Source organism: Pomacea canaliculata, linkage group LG11 (assembly GCF_003073045.1).
Source record: "Pomacea canaliculata isolate SZHN2017 linkage group LG11, ASM307304v1, whole genome shotgun sequence".
In the NCBI taxonomy this organism is placed as follows: Eukaryota; Metazoa; Mollusca; class Gastropoda; order Architaenioglossa; family Ampullariidae; genus Pomacea; species Pomacea canaliculata.
Window position 1 is genome coordinate 18,594,845 of NC_037600.1, and position 16,631 is coordinate 18,611,475.

A 16,631-nucleotide genomic window follows, 5' to 3' on the forward strand; every position below is an offset into this window, starting at 1 on the left:
TGAAACACACCTTTCATAATTTTGTGCAGAAAACCTTATGTAAAGCAGATTTGTCAAGACATTTCACAGAAGTGCCAGCTTACCTCTCTATAATTGACTTCATCTGATCATCTTTCTCTGCCTGCTGCTGACGGATACGCTGTTCACTCTCAGCCAACCGTGACTGCCACTCCTGCATAAGACTGTGAGTCTCCACCTCATGGTCCATCAGACGCATCTCTGCTGACTGCAGCCGCAGCTGTGCCTCCACCAGCTGCTGACGTAGCGTGTGTACTTCACTTTCATACTGTAAACAAATCCCTTTGTTTTAGAATCATGTCAATAATAATTAAATAGAAAAAGATTCAAATCATTTGCAGAAACTGTAAGAAATAACATCTGTAAAGATCGTGATGTTGATACTTAGCACTATCCTTGATTCCTACATATAGAGCTCACAGCTTACAGCATTCCTGTAGTAGACTGTCGTCACGGTCATGATAACATTTGGATGACTTTGCCATTGTCAAATCAGGACAGTTTCAGATTTTTGTAATTAAAAAAAAAAAAAAAAAAAGGAAAATTGTAGATGCTAAATGATTTGTACAGAGGTGTGGACAAGAAGATGAGTAAATATCAGACATGGAGGAGACCATATCAAATATTAAAGCAATGCCTAATACAAATATCAGATGTGGAAACGTCCACATCAGTGGGAGAGCTGCCTAATACATGTTGGGATGCTGAAGATCACAGACCTCTTGTTTAGTGCGCTCCTGTTCTTGCAATTTTCGCTGTACGGAGCTGATCCCCATGTGCACTGCACTCTGTGGAGACAAACGTCGGCTGTTCAGTGATCCCTGACTCTGAGTTATTTGGACACTGGAGAAACTGTCCTCCCGTGAGAAGGGCCGAGCTGATCCTAAAGTGCCAGAGCCTGAATGCACAGGAGTACTTGTCTTGGCAATGACAGAGTCTGTGGCTGTGCGACGCAGCTGCTCCGCATGCTGGTGCTGAAGACAGCCAAAGTCCATGCTGTGTGACAACTGATATGGCCGCATGCCCAGATTACGCTGTTCGCTTGGCAAAGCATCGTAGTTAAGGCTGGCTCGCTCTGCTCGCGGAGGAGGAACAGGTGGTATCCCAGAATCCCCATCTCCAGCAAGAACATTGGTTCGCATCAGCAAACGATCTGGTCGAGGAGGAATCTCAGGGGCAGTGTCTAATGTGTTGCTGGAATCTCCGTGCTCTGACCGTTGGCTGCTGTGAGTGCGTGCAGGACTGTTTCCTGGGGGCCCAAGAGCAAAGCGAACGATGGTTGGACCTTCGTTTGCACCACTGACACTGTTGCTGCTGCCAGACGAAGCCACCTTGTCCTGCTGTGAAGAGCTGCGTTCATTTAAGGACTCACTACTGCCACTGGAGCTTGAGAGTTGTGACAGTTTTCTGAGCTGATCAACAGATGACCCAGACTTTGTCCTGTCTAGCTTGACAGGGCTGTAGTGTTTAACTGTGCTAGCTTCGTCTCCACTGGAGTTGGAGCTTGAACTGTCTTCTCTTGTTCGAATGGTCATCAGAGTGGCCTGTGGTAGAGGCTGGGCATGGTGGTGGTGATGCAGGCGCATAGGTGATGTGTGGTGCTGGGCAAGCTGCTGATGGCGATACAGTGGGTTAGAAAAGGAGAGGGGTTGCAGTGGGTAGTGTATGACAGGTGATTTGGTCACTTCCCGCGTAATCTCAGGCTGTCCATTGCCATCCACTGGACTGTTGCTCTGACTGTAACCAAAAGACTGATATCCAGAAGAGGCCACTGTGGACAACTGACTTATAGAGATCTGAGAACCATTATTTACTGGACCCTCCAGTTCAATGGAAGAATTCTGACTTTCCTCGTCCATGAATGGTATTAGGTCAATGTAATCACCATTGATACTGTCAGCAGCACTCACTATCTGAGTCCATGACTCACTCACATTTTCATGGTTAACAAGCTGCTGGGAACTGACTGAGACATTTGAAACCTCACTGCGGTCATTCTGTCCCACACTCCGATCATTCTGTCCCATGCTGGCTCCACAGGTGGATGAGCTCATTGACGATGTCATGGATGCTGAGGAGTACAAGGCAGAAAATTCATCGTCATCTCCTGTCTGAATACTAGGTGGCGCTGATTCTGTTTCCCGAAGAACAGCACGTGAGGCAAAGGCATGAAGATCTTCTTCAGACTCCCCACACTGCCGCAACATGTCTCGCAGAGCTTCAGTGGGGGAAGTGTCTGAGTAGCCGGTCACATGACTTCCCTGAATACTGCTGCTTGTCCTGCTAGAGCTGTGAGCAGAATGAATTGTATGGACTGCGTGGACAGTACTGGAGTGAATGGTTGTCTGGCCATGAGGCATGTTGTCATAGAAAATCTGACTCTTGCGATTGGGGTGGCTCTGGCCCACAGATGGATCTTGCAGTGCCTCGGACAGCGTGGTCAGCACTGTGGACAGCTGACACAGCTTCTGCATAGAGGCCTGCAAAGACATCAGCACCAAGTTAATAAATATATTTGATGGTGAGCACTTTACAATATATTTTGAACTTTTAAGTATAAATATGCTCAAGAATTCTGAATTGATGCAGAAAGACAGCTTACCTCTGGTGCTCGCTCCAAGCTGTCTGAGATCATGATGTGTAACAAGGACAGCTCTCGCCCCAAGTCAATGTAGCCATCAAACTGCAGAAACTGGTTTCCTGTTTCCACACTCTGTCACAACCATACTTCAGGTTTAGCAGCACAATAATGCCAATGGTAGTGCCAAAATATATAAGGAGATAAGCAAACAAGCTTCAGGTATCTGTATTGTAGGTAAAGGATATCACAAGCTGCAGTGCAATAATAATACTGATATCAAAGAGGAAGCTTCTAAGATGCAAAACATCATGATGGGTGCAACGAAGAGAGATTTATATTTCTGATACGTTCAGAAAGTCTCAAAAGTTAAGTATTGTCAAACAAAACAATCTGTCTGATTGTGCAAAAGCAGTTAATAGATGTACTTTATGCCACTGTATCCATCAAAAGATTAGACAAATTTATCACAGAACTACTTAAAGAACTGATGCCAGCATGTGAACCACACTCACCGATATCTTGCGGAGGAAGGTTTTCATGCTGGTTTCTTCCGTCTCAATGAATTGATTCATGAAGGTCATGAACTCTTCTTTTCCACCAAACCTGACATTAAAATTAAAATCTTCAAACTCCCCACTAATACATGAAACCTCATTTCTCATTAATAGCAGAGTCATTAATAGAAGAGGAGCTATGGTTGTCCAAAATCCTCTCGGCCGCTATCATAACACATTAGAAATGTACACAAACAAACCCTTTGTTTTACTATTTTAAGAAAACTCTGTTCCTCCACCAACTGAAGCCAAGAGAAAACAGACTTACTTGGTAAAGTTGGCCAGTGTCTGAATTGTTTTGGCAATAAGCGTAAGATTTCGTGCAGGCCGCTCTTGAGGGTATTCTGTGAGAGAACATACAAAAATAATAACAACAGAACTATGCAAAAGTAACAAATTAAAGATTTAATTTTTGTTATGGGGCTAAGATGATTGAGGACAAGATGGTGAGGACTCAACCTAATGTGAGAACTCACCCTGTCGAATGTGAGGACTCATCTTCAGTAAAATGACAACTCACTATCTGTAATCATGGACTCACCCTGTGTAAGGTTAAAAGACTGGGGGACAAAATGGCTGGGCACAGGAAGCGCAGAAAGATGGAGGCACTAATAAGATTGTCGCTGAAGTCTTCTTTCCCATGTTGTCGGCAGTGTTCGCGGAAACTTGCAAACACTTCTCGCAGTTCACTATTGAAGACAACAAGTTTTCCATGAGATACTGACATATACCTGCTACCTGCTTTGCATGTGAAATTTCTGTAACTATTAAACAGTAGCAGAATAAAGAGATGAAAGCAAAGAAGCAGCTCTATTTTACCCAAATCCTTTCAGTTATTAATATTCAAACCTGGCCGCACCTTTTATGTGTTTTTCACAGAACAGGTAGTCATTTTTTTCTGTCACCATTTGAGAATAATTTATCATATCAGCAAAAAAAGTGGAAAATAAATTCCTGATATTTTCTTGAGCTAATGCCTGCTGCAGGTACTTACTTGGGAAAGTAGCAGTAGGAGTTGATGATCTTGACCCAGGCCATGTTGGAGTACATCACCAGATTGTTCTGTTGACACTGTAGTGTGGTGATGGTGGCCACCTTAGTAGGGTCGACTTCACAGTCGTCTTCTGATTCAACAATGGTGCGAACAAATTCACCCAAAGTGTCATGCAGGTACTGGAATGGACAGTTGTAGCAGCATTTATAAAAATTGGAGCAATGCTATATCACTGGTCTAGTCCAGTGATGGAAGATTTTTAGTTTTTACTAATTCAACCAAGGCAGGTTACCACAGCAAAGATGTACATCAACAATCAATATGCACAACATCGCGTCCTGAATGATTTAACCTTTTTCACTGACCACCTGTCAGGACAGACTTACTCGTTCTCCAACAAGTTTCATGTATGCCTCCATGGCCTTGGTGGCTATGCTGTTTCCACGGAACGTCAGATGTTCATTGTCTGTAGACAGGGTACAGCCATCATAAATCATATTTCCCTCATTTGTGCTTGAGGATATTAGGTAGTTCTTTTTAAGAGGCTACATTAACATACTTCGTACTGTGTGATAGTCACTTTACACAGAAAGCATCAATTTGTACCACAATGGCAAAACTAAACACCAAAATATCTTTTTCTATAAAAATGAACCTGCTGAGATCTAACCATATTCTGATAGAAGGATCTGATGTCTGAGATATATTTGGAAAAATGTTGTTTTTCACTCCAAGTCGTGACTAACATTAACAATATTATTAATAACCCAGACAAAGTCATGATGAGGCAAGAACAGAGATGGTCAGCAGAAACTACATGGCAAAATAAAGCCTCCTACCAAGGCGGCCAATCTCTGACATGACGATCTGGCAAAGAAAGGCTTTAGCACAGTCCAGCCGCTGCATGGCATGCACGAGGGTTGTGGCAAAATCCTCCTTCTCTCGAACAGACATCAAAGGCTCCAAAAGCTCACACAGGATCTGGTATTCTGACTTCAAGTACTGTAGCATAATAAAATACTTGTGTACTGGCAATGAATCTTGCATGAATACATAAAACAGTACTTGTATACATCTGTTTATTATACATGTACTATGTACATCCCTTGTATATAGTAAATGTACATTGCAATACATATTGCAGTGTACAGTCAATGTATCTTGCATTTATACCCAGTACAGTACTTGTCAAGATGCACATATATATAGATGCTATCGATAAACATTTTCTTTGCCTAGAAACATAAATAGTATTACACATTCTTTTGAATACACTGTTATTTTAAAAAGATAAGGGTAACTCCCTAAATTATTGAAAATTCAAGTCTTATAAACATTATAACTGTGACTAATCTCTCTGAATAACTAAAATTTAAAACTAAAAAGTTACCATTATAAAGAGTTACCTTTATGAAATCTTGGTACAGATCCAGCGGCAAGATATTCACAGTCTGGTGTCGAACCTTCATACGAATCAGCGGCAGATCACTCTTTGTCTCTTTCCCTGCCTTTCCTACGGTTCCAGAGTTTGCACTAAACCTAAAAATACATTACACGTTTTCTGCATCAACAAAAATTTTATTTTTAATGAGCAGGCATGTGTCTGTGTACGGTCACACACACACATATTCCTTTAACAATAAAGTGTATAAACTTGCTGCCAAAGACATAAAAAACATACAAACATTTACATTCAAATTCACTTTGTTTTGCAAGCAAAATGTGTGCAGGTGCAGAAACATAGGTAGAGATATGCACTCACATCCTTTCTGTTCATTAACTTACCACTTTTCCACAAACTGTCTGTTGGAGATGTCAGTAACAGCCATGCTAATGTAGCCTGTAGGACAAAAGAGAAATCTGCTGTTTAAGGAATAAAAATTAGTCTTCAAAGGCCTTCAAATTTTGGTCTAAGACTGTTGGCAGCACTAGATGATGCTAAAACCTGCAATGGTGAGAAGAGAAAGAGGACTGGTGAATGTTAATACTGGATGCTGTTGGCAGCCAAGGCAGCTGGCTACTGGAGATCACATCAGAGATGCCCTTGAGATCCCTCCCAGCACACACAGGCTCAACCTAATCCTCTGCTTCCTCAGTCTAGCCTCCTTTGTCAAAGTAAACAGACCACCACACTACACCCACAGCTAAACCCATCAGCCAACAGTGTGGGATACGGCTAACTCGATAACTACAACTCTGCCACCTATGCAAGCATGAAAATATCATCTGGAGAGAAAATATCAAAGACAAGATTCCCAAAGTGCTTTGCCACTGTGCACATACAAAACAAGGAGCACCAATACCTCTTGTGCCTCCCCCTCAAGTTACCCTCAGTGTAACATTAAACTTTCTCAAGATAATGAGAAGGTAATGTGGAAACTGTGTGGATTCTCTGTCGTCTTCACCGCATTAAATGTTAACACTTCATACGCTGATTTTTCCTGTTTATCGCTTCTCTTTTAGAAAAGACCACAGGCTTCAACATTTCTATTGGCCTTCATCATGCCCCCCACTCTACCCCATTGCCAAACTATAGAGTGGCCATGTAATCATACTGTTAAAATCCCCCTCCTAAAAAAGTGTGGCCGTGGGTTCTTCAAGATGAAATAGCTAATTGATAAAATAAAAAAATGTCGCTGGCCATGTTCCAAATAAACACTTAATAATCTGACCCAAAGCTATGTATTCAGTTGTGGGTCGGATTAAATTGTGTGGTGCAGGCCTCGTTACATGACTCAAGGAGCTGTACAATCGACTTAATAAAACAGGAAAATACTGTTGTACTTAAACTGATGTTTAGCAACTGTTGTGGCCCTATTTACTTTTTGTCACTCCGCTCTCACCCATAAACAATTAAGGTCTATCTTGTCTAGAATGAGAGAGAGAGGGAGGAATGAGGAACAGCCATGGCTTCTCAGATAACATTCATGATGCTGCCATCTTTCCTGAACTCCAGATCTGAAGACCTGCTATAATTTCTGCTATTTATTTTATTTTGCCTCCTTCAACTCTGTCTGAAGATAAGGTGTAAACAAGTTAGTTCTGTGTCTAGAGAAGGAAAATTGTGTTCATCTTGTATGCTTGCGATTTCATGTATGACATGTCGCACACATTTATTTTTTCATTAATTGTGGAATGAAAAAGGGTTATGAAAGAAAGAGTTTATTAGCTCAGTGTTTTATAGAAAAAAGTAGATAAAATTTTACACAAAAGGTAGTTTTATTCAACAACAAAAATCAACTTACACACTAGCACATTTTTGTCTTTCTTTTTCTTTTTATCAGCTTCTCTGTACATGTTGACAGTGATGGTTTCAACTGTTGGCAAGTCCCTGCAAAACAACAAACATAATCATCTGCCTTAGTTTCATTGTCTCTTCTCTTGCAATCTAAATGAAAATGGACAGCTCATGCTTAACAATCCTAAAACTTTAAGTGTTCAACAACTTGTTACCTAAACTTAAAATATTCAACAGCCGCTGTTTACCTGAACTCAAAGTGCTCCCCCCAGAAAAGCATGTCTGCCATGAGTTTGCTAGATGTTCTTGCATACAACTTTCGGTCCAACAGAATTTCACAGAAATACCTGCAACAGAGTAGAACAGTGAAGTGCACTTGACTCTTTACGAGATGCATGATGAGACTGCTGGATATTTAGACAGCTTCTCATGCTCCCCTGACATCATCTTACACCATGAATGTGACTGGGATACATTCTTGTCATACAAGTTTAAGACACACCAATAACATTCAAAATTGTCATAGTTACAAGATTTCTAACCCTTTTTCACTTAATGGGAAGTTTTTCATGATATAGTCGGACCTCGATAAGTCGACCTTCCCTCGAAAACCTGCCTATATCGAATTAATTGTTAGTTCCCGGCCAAACACCTAGCTGCGCCTATTACGCCATTTTCCCTAACTCGAAAACTCTGTGAGTCGAATTTTTTTTCGATTTATCAAGGTCCGACTGTTGTAGTTTATGTAAGATGACTTGCCCCACGCTAAGGCTGAGTGGGCAGAGTTAGCGAGTGTTGAAAAATGAAACTAATGAGTCTAACTGCAGACATCATACTGAATAAAAAGTCAACTTCACGCTGAGTAAATATTTGGCACAAAGCCTGATACAGTGATCAGAAATTTCCTACAAGGTTGAACGTTATTTAAAAAAAATGCCAAAAAATCTTGATATCAAAGGCCCCATATCTCCATACACCCTGGAAAGGTCAGACCCGCACACCTGAAGTCTGCCCCTAGAAGCGACTCTGCAGGGGAAGCTGTCACTGCAGTGATAAAACATCACCTCAGGCACTAACATCCATGGACCAGAACACAGCCCACCAGGGGTGTGTCATCTGAGACCCATGATGTATGAGTGATGTGCCGCAGCCCAGGGGATCCAAGGGCAAAACAAAGTGCACTTAGCTTTGGGGTCTTTGGTGGTTAAATGTCGGAAGTCTGACATCATTAACGTGGTAATACCGTGAGAGTCGATTTAACACATTTTTAAACCAGGATATTTATTTACATAGATTAGATACAGGAATCATGATGTATTCTTCATCTAAAAGCTTTTATTTTATAAGTTTATGGTTAAAAAGATAAAGATACAGCACAAACAGTTCATTGAAAAGTAGGCTACATCAGTGATTTACTTAAAATACGCAGAGAACAGTCATATAAACAGGCAAAGTAAAAGATCCACGATACCCCTGAACTGATAAGAAAATCCCTAACACCATGACACAGACTTAAATAGTTTAACAAGGTTAATACAGGCTAAGAACTGACTTGTGTTCACTGGTCTGTATGTCCACACACATCTCACACACACACAAAGAACTGTATTATGAAAAATGTCTGACAGGTCATTTATTTCCAGTCTATCCAACAAGCCCCTGGCTATAAACAGCAATGCCTTTCTCTCCAGCTCTCTAGCTCCTGAACAACTCTTCTCACAGATATCACAAAAAATCTGTTTTGTGGTATGTGCATTTCTCTGAAATACCTGCTGCTTCAAACATTTTGTGGATGCTTGCCCACATCTTAACACCTGTACCCCACCAGGGTCTTGGCAAAGCTTTGCTTTTGAAACCTTTTCTGGCAGGACCACAACAGGCTTCGTGTTTGTGAGTGCCTTTTCTTAAGCACTGCTGACGTAAGGCAACTTGCAAATAATGCGTAAAAATGCTTTTCCAATCCCTTGAAAGCACAGTGAATACTTGAAGACCAGAATGTTGTCAGGAGGTGCACCGATACACACACACACTTTAGCAGTAGCAACCCAGAAACATTTGCCAACCCCCAGAAAACCTGTATATTGCATCTATATATATATATCATTAGTATGTTTTGTGTTACTTCTCTAAATACCAAATATTTTCAAAACACACCATCAGGTGCGATTGCAAAACACAAAAGGCAGCAAATTGTTGACTGGTGTCAGTCATCAAAACTGGTATTAAATGAGTTTAAATGCCATTATGGAAAATTAAAAGCAGTGGATGAACTTTTCCTGATATTTATAAAAGCTACTCACATGCTGTTTGATCTACACAATTTTACACTGTTTCCACTGCCATACCTACCCAAACAGCCTCTACCCCTCTGTCCCACACACCCACTCTCATGCACACGCAAAAGGTATCCTTGTTAAATGCTCACCGTTTCTTAGGCTGTACATTTTTTGCCTCAACAATCCACAGTCGTAATGAACTGTCAGTTCTTCGTACTTGCTCCTGGTTGGGTCGAATAGTACGTCGCAGGCTGCACATCAACAAAAGTAGCATTACAACAAAATGAAAAAAAAATATATATATCATCATTTAAGAAAAATGAAAATCTGTTCCTATGTGGCACATTAAAAGACAACAATTATGGACACGAAACTATCTAACCTGGACAGCCACTTGTCACATTCCTCAGCGGTGCGACAAGAGATGTACTTGCTACCATGGGTTGTGTTCACGTGGAAGCAATGGTCCTGGCTCAGAACGCTGGGGTGCACAGCCTTCACCTCCGCCTCACGACTGGTCAAGTCCACAGCTTGCATAGCGCACGGGTTTGACAGCAGAGATTCATGGGAACGTGATGTTCGAATCCGTGAGCTGATCAAAGACCTGAAAATACAAAACAAAACCTGTTAATTAACAGTGATCACACAATAAATTACAAGATATAGGCAGATAGATATATCTCTACCCTCGTCAACTTTCAGTAACTAAAATATTTAGTAGGGCACATGAACTTGAAGCAACATGTTTAAACAACATAAACTATGAGTAGTACTTTTTTAGAAGAATATTGTATTTTCCTGAAAATATAAACTATACCAAGGAATGAGGAAAACATTTCTTACAAAGATCATTTCACTTTACAATAAATCAATGCCAGCTGAAATTTATTATAAAACTTTGATTATGCCAGGTAGAAAATAAAAAAAATGTTAATGCTGCAAAAATTGCTGAAAATAAGAATCAGTGTGTATATTAATACTGCTGTGAAAACCACACAATACAAAATTTGGTTAGCTTTCAGGAGCACCCATGACATTATTCACTGGACTACTCTACTAAATGTACAACTTACGGTGACAGTGTTCTCTACAACATATACAAGTGATGGTGACAATGTTCTCTACTACACATCCAAGTGATGGTGTCAGTGTTCTCTACTACACATACAAGTGATGGTGACAATGTCTCTACTATGTGAACAACTGATGGTGACAATACATCCTCTGCTGCACATAAAATACAACTGATGGGCAAAATGCATCACTGACAACTCTACAAGGGGTCTTTTCTACATTAAAAATGCTCCCTGTACTGTATCTAAAATACAGCTGGAACTGGCAGTGCACCAAATACATCTTTTAATGCTGTCAAGGAGAACAAGGACCTGTAGACCTCGCCCAGCAGGTAGCCACAGCACCCAGTCAATGAGGTCAGGCTACTCCCTTGCCTGCCCCAGCTCTCAACAAGTCTTGGACCTCAGCATAAGCGACAGACCAGTAGTACTTTCAGCACCTAGAGGGTTAGTAGCTGTTTCATCGGCACCTGCAGACAATGTTATCTAAATATTCATCTCCCTGCTGGAGCGATGGCGTGACATCATTAATTAGCTTCCCTCAATGAGTATCCTCCGATGGGGGAAGTCTGACAGCGCTTCCATGACTTGCTTGCCACTTTGCTCATGGTTGTAAGAAACAAATCCCCTTTTCTATTTAAATGAGGAGTTCTTTTTAAAGGCCCTACTACAAAACAGTGGAAAAAACTATTAGCAGCATCCAATCTACGCGACCCACCCAGCTACCCCCTTCTTCCCCGCTCCTTGGTCCAGTCCCCCTCACTCCTCCCTCCTCCCCTCAAGCATGCACTGCCTGTAGCATAGCTTTTGGCCTCCACACACACACAAACGCACTCACTGCTTCGTAGCATAGTTTTTGCGACTAAAAACACGCACTCATGCACTGTTAGCACAAACATCAGCTGCTGTCAAACCCTAGCCGTCTGGTGTTGGGTTGCGCTGTAGACTGGTTCACACAGCCGCCTTGTTTCATTTTCTTTCAAATTTTCAATGTTTATAAAACAGTCGTGTGCTCCTCAAGGACCAGTGGACCAACAGATGTAATTTGGACCCGTGGTTACCATTTGCATTTATTTTAGGAAAACGAATTTCGGTGAGGCCGCGTCTGCTGCTCTTGCTGAGCGGAAGCAGCCACGTGTTCCTGTACCCGCCATCTCAACCTGCACCCACCGGGCTGACACCAACCTCCTCCTCCTCCTCCCTACAGACGACCTCCACGTTCACTGCCTTCGTCACCCAACGGAAGCACAACAGGTCAGGTCAGCAAGAACTGCCACATCCAGTGTGCCATGACCGCCACTCAAAAACAAGATTCGTTCCTCCTGGCTGCTGATAACCTCCCCTCCACAGCTGAGTTACCTCCTATAAATCCGTGGGAAGTTTGATAAGCCCAAGTCGGCCCAGTGATGAGGAGAACAGTGCCATGGTTTAGGGGAAATAGGAGACAGGACAATTAACGAGCACAGTGGTGCTGCCAGACACAGTGAGACATTTAACGGCTGGTGTCACACCATCAGGCCTCCCAGAACACAGGCACCACATGGGGCTGCCATCTGCTATATCTTGTGCTGTACAAAACTGCTACAGGGTCGGGTAATTTGTACTTTATTATTTCAAACAAGAGAAGATAATACTCCATTAATCCCAGATCGTGGAAGCTCGACACTAAAAGCACAAACAACACACAACATTCATATCCGCCAAACAGACTCCTACATTCACAGTTCTGACAGGTGCATTCATCTGCACACAGTCACACTCACAAGTCGCGAGGCGCAGACAACAAAGGACAGCCTCAGTCTGTTGGTCCTACATGCAGGTAACAAGAATCGGCAGCCCCCATTGGGGGTGGACAAATTCTCCCGACAGTACATGCCTGTCACCAAGGAGGATTACATATCCAATATCCAATACACATGCAAGGTACCCCGGACACTTGACTCCTCACACAAGCTCACTAATCTCTCACCAGAGTGCTCTCACCATCTCGTAGAGAGCTGTTGTACCCCTCACAAGAGAACTAATCCACTCCAGACACAGATCGTTACTACAGACTGGACAGAATATATTCCTAATCCTTTATTTCTCTTTTTAACTCATGTGATCAATCATCCGCATCATCTTTAAAACCTTTATGTAAGACCGGAAAACATCTGGAGGAAAAGGAAGAGGAATGAGGGGAAGGATAAGTGTTGCAGGCAATCAATTGATGGATTTGGCCGCAGCGACCTCAACTTACCAGAAACCCAAGACACACTGCGACACCTGCGCAATTCCTACACAGGACAGGAACATGTCCGACACACACACGTCAGGTGGTGAGCTCCACTCACGAGTGACTAGACTCGGTCCAGCAAGACCAGGACAAGGGGACACTGCCCCACTCTGACAGAATCTCACACGTGCACCGACCGATGAGCACGAGAAGCTCAGACTGTTGTCGTCCCTCCACTGTGTCGGTCCACACCACACACAACACCAATGCCCTCCAGCACGCCGCGCGGCAACAGGACAGACTGCATCCCGCCGCGCGACACCGAGTCATGCTGACAACACAGACCAGCGTGTCTGACGATTAGTCACCTGCAGCGTTGGTGGGTTCCGGGTACCCAGCGACTTGCAGCCGGGAGGTCACGACCCCGCCCACCACAGCGGCAACAGTCGCATGTCCTGGCGGAAGACGCACGCAGCCGTCGGTCTCACGCTGCTGTTCCGCGAAGTACTGGAGGCAAGGGAAGGGCAGTGTGTGGTGACGTGTGGTGACGTGTGGTGACGTGTGGTAAGCTAATCACACACGGACTTCACCACAGGTCAGCCTCACCAAGTCCCGGTTACACATCATTAGTCACGAGGACGCGGCTGAGTTCTGTCACGCTCGTCGCGCGGCAGGAGAATGTGCCGCCAGCTCGCCGCGCGGCATTCGCACGCTGCTCCTTGTCGGTCAGGAGGCCGGTACTCGTCCGCCATGAGGCCACCCGTGGGAAACAGGTGCAGACAGTGCTGCTACTGTTGTCTGCGGACTCTCCTCCGGTGTGGCCGTTACAAGGCGGCATGAAGGAGGGAAGCAAGGGGGGTAGCGGAGCGGAGCACGAGGAAATGCTCCCACAACACGGTGATGCTTACATCAAGTACATATACACTCGAGTGTTATCACTGCTGGCTTGTTTTGCCCCGAGTCTCACAATCAACGGCCATCTGACAGGTCTCGGTTCCATTCTCTCATCATCGGATACAGCGGCGTCAGGGAGGATATCAGGGAGACAGAGTTGTATGGTTGTAGTTATAAATCTTTACCCCGGGGCTAATCTTTTGTCTCCAGAACGATAAAGTTCAGACTTTGATGATGCTGTTTCATCCACTCCAAAAAAGGTGAGTGGGGGGGAGGAACAGTAGGTGGAGGAGGTGAAATCCGCCAGACTTTCATCTTCACTCAGCAACTTGGAGAACCACCCACCACCATGCCGACTGTAGTCACAAAATGCATCGTTCTTATCTTCAAACCGGGTACCTGCACCACTGGCACCCGCCAGCCTCAAAATAGACTACGATGTTTAGTAATTTACTAAAGATGGGTTACTCATAACCAAAAGACAAACAACATTAGAAAAGTACAACTGTCAGCATTTTTTGAAAATTTCTGCTGTCATAGAAAGAAAAAAATTATATTCAAGAAAGTTTCAAATGATCTATCTGTTCATTTTTCAGCACACAGCGAGGATGTTCATGATACGTTGACTGTCCACAGGTCTGAGGTTTAAGTGGGTATCTCTAGATAGTTATCTGACCTGTAATGCTTGGATAATAACTACACCAACAAATTAAATATGAAAGCTGCTGTTGCAATCCATCGTGCGCTGCCTCCATCAGGTAAGAAAACAAAATGTCTGAGAATGGAGTGCACAGCAAAAGGCGAATGTTTGGCGGATGCTGGGAGGAAGTCTGTGGTTCTCAAGTATCACTTCACCTCTTGCTATAAATAGTCCCGGAGGGTGAGAAAGGGACTCAGCAGCTGGTCTGGGGAGCCATTGTGAAAGTTCTTGTCATGCCAGGAATATCACGTAGACATGTTGCTATAAATATACACGCTCCCCCTCCACTCCCTACTCCTCCCTCCCATCCTCAAAACACACAGCAAATATTGTTTTCGGAAAAACACTACAACAGAAAAAATCTAATAATAGCTTCGGCTGACCTAGTTTCAGCCAAAAATCACGAAGCGGGTCAAACAAACCAATGACGACCACCACCTTTGGCTCCGGTGACAGCAGCAGACGTCACCACTTTGTGCAGGTGAACTGTTGTTACTGGTTACAGACACGGCGAGCTCGGCAAAGCTTGGTTTGTAATGAAGAACACCAGGGTCCAACTGAACCGTTGTTGACTATTTTAATCATGGCGAAGGGAGGGGGACACGACCTGAAGATAATTCTGTGTCAGACGAATGGCTGCCATATCTTGCACCCGAATGTCCAAAGCGAATAAAGTGTAGATGAAAGGTCTGTAGTCCTCTACCACCAGCCGCCGTGATCACCACCACCATCACGATGAGTGTTTCACACCTGCGGTCAACAAAAACAATCGGCAGCTCACCTGATCCTGGTGTCCGAGCTCCAGGTAAGATTGCCTCGACTTGTCTCCCTGTCTGTAAGGGTGGCTGCACATCACAGCCACGACCACCTACACCCAGCACGACCACCTACACAGCCAGCCACACCACACAGTCGTCTCCTGTCAACGCCGATACAGCAATGCCCCCCACAGATCATCCAGCACGACATCCACGACACCATGACAACGCGGCAACATGGCCAGGTCACCCTCGCTCCAGTCCAAGAGGGGGGACCACGACTGGGACACACACTAGCACGATGAACCTCACAAGTCATCTGCCACCACATCCTCACCTGCTCTGTACCTGGCTCGCCCACCTTCTCGCCCACTCAAGTCTGGCCTGCACACCACCCACACCAACACCACCCACACCAGCCTAACGAATGCTCTCATCGGCAGGCGAGATGAAGGTTCGACATGATCGATGGTTGAACAAGTTTCTTCCAGCGAGAACCTTGATCGATGAGCCATCGGCGAGGTCAGGGTCGAGGTCAGGGAGTGTGCCGCGTGCGTCTTGCTGTTTGAAAGTTTGAAGTGCAGTTGCCACATCCAAATTACATTCATAAATTTTAATAAAATCAGGAAAAGAGGAAATGCGATCGGCCGCTGAAGAACTCTCGACTCGCCGAACGCAACCAAGGGACGCGACTCTCCTCCTGACCTCGTACGAAAACTCAGAGAAGGGGAGTTAAATCAGGAAATGAATCAGACCGGCGTGGAAAATTATTTGCGAAAATCGAAGACTTTCAACTTCATCCATCCTCCTCACACACACACTGCTGTACCCAGTGCTACAGTGTTGCAAGCTAATAATGAATGACGCATCAATGGCGGCGGGATGACAGTCGTTGTCTGGGATGAAGATGGTGGTGGGCGGGGAGAGGAGGAGAATGTTTCACGCCGAGCCAGCATCATGGCCAGGCAGTCGACTCGAACAGACACCTCATGCTGAGAGAAAAAGGTCGGACCTCAGACATGTGAGTCCAGTTATGTCATGGTGCTGGTGACAAGCGCTCAACCGTGGTGCCACCAGACCGTTACCAAACCGTTAGACTACAAGCGATTCACGCAAAGTTTCGGCACCGAAATGACCCTGGGAGGGTAGAGGGAGGAGGAGAAGTGATTACCTCTGGGGTACCACCTGTAATACACATCGCTACACGGTTGAAGACAACAGACGTTTGACATGTTGCATTCATCTGCGCGTGCAGATGTCAGCTCGGTACGTCACTAACGAGATGCGTGAGGCGGGCGTGAACTCTTGCCCCCGACTGTCTGCACCGAGG

General features: G+C 44.2%; 1 protein-coding gene across 1 annotated transcript in view; it reads right to left on the reverse strand.

Moving 5' to 3' along the window:
* Window positions 1–16,631, reverse strand: part of LOC112576314 (ras GTPase-activating protein nGAP-like) — a 100,118-nt gene that overhangs the window by 5,250 nt on the left and 78,237 nt on the right. The window contains exons 10-24 of the mRNA XM_025258668.1: window positions 10,044–10,265; window positions 9,811–9,912; window positions 7,634–7,732; window positions 7,393–7,478; window positions 5,933–5,987; window positions 5,554–5,686; window positions 4,987–5,149; window positions 4,534–4,613; window positions 4,148–4,326; window positions 3,691–3,842; window positions 3,422–3,497; window positions 3,112–3,202; window positions 2,621–2,731; window positions 738–2,498; window positions 84–286 (exon numbers count right to left, since the gene is read on the reverse strand). Of these exons, the coding sequence (XP_025114453.1) occupies window positions 84–286; window positions 738–2,498; window positions 2,621–2,731; window positions 3,112–3,202; window positions 3,422–3,497; window positions 3,691–3,842; window positions 4,148–4,326; window positions 4,534–4,613; window positions 4,987–5,149; window positions 5,554–5,686; window positions 5,933–5,987; window positions 7,393–7,478; window positions 7,634–7,732; window positions 9,811–9,912; window positions 10,044–10,265 (3,513 nt within the window). The remainder of the gene's footprint in view (window positions 1–83; window positions 287–737; window positions 2,499–2,620; window positions 2,732–3,111; window positions 3,203–3,421; window positions 3,498–3,690; window positions 3,843–4,147; window positions 4,327–4,533; window positions 4,614–4,986; window positions 5,150–5,553; window positions 5,687–5,932; window positions 5,988–7,392; window positions 7,479–7,633; window positions 7,733–9,810; window positions 9,913–10,043; window positions 10,266–16,631) is intronic.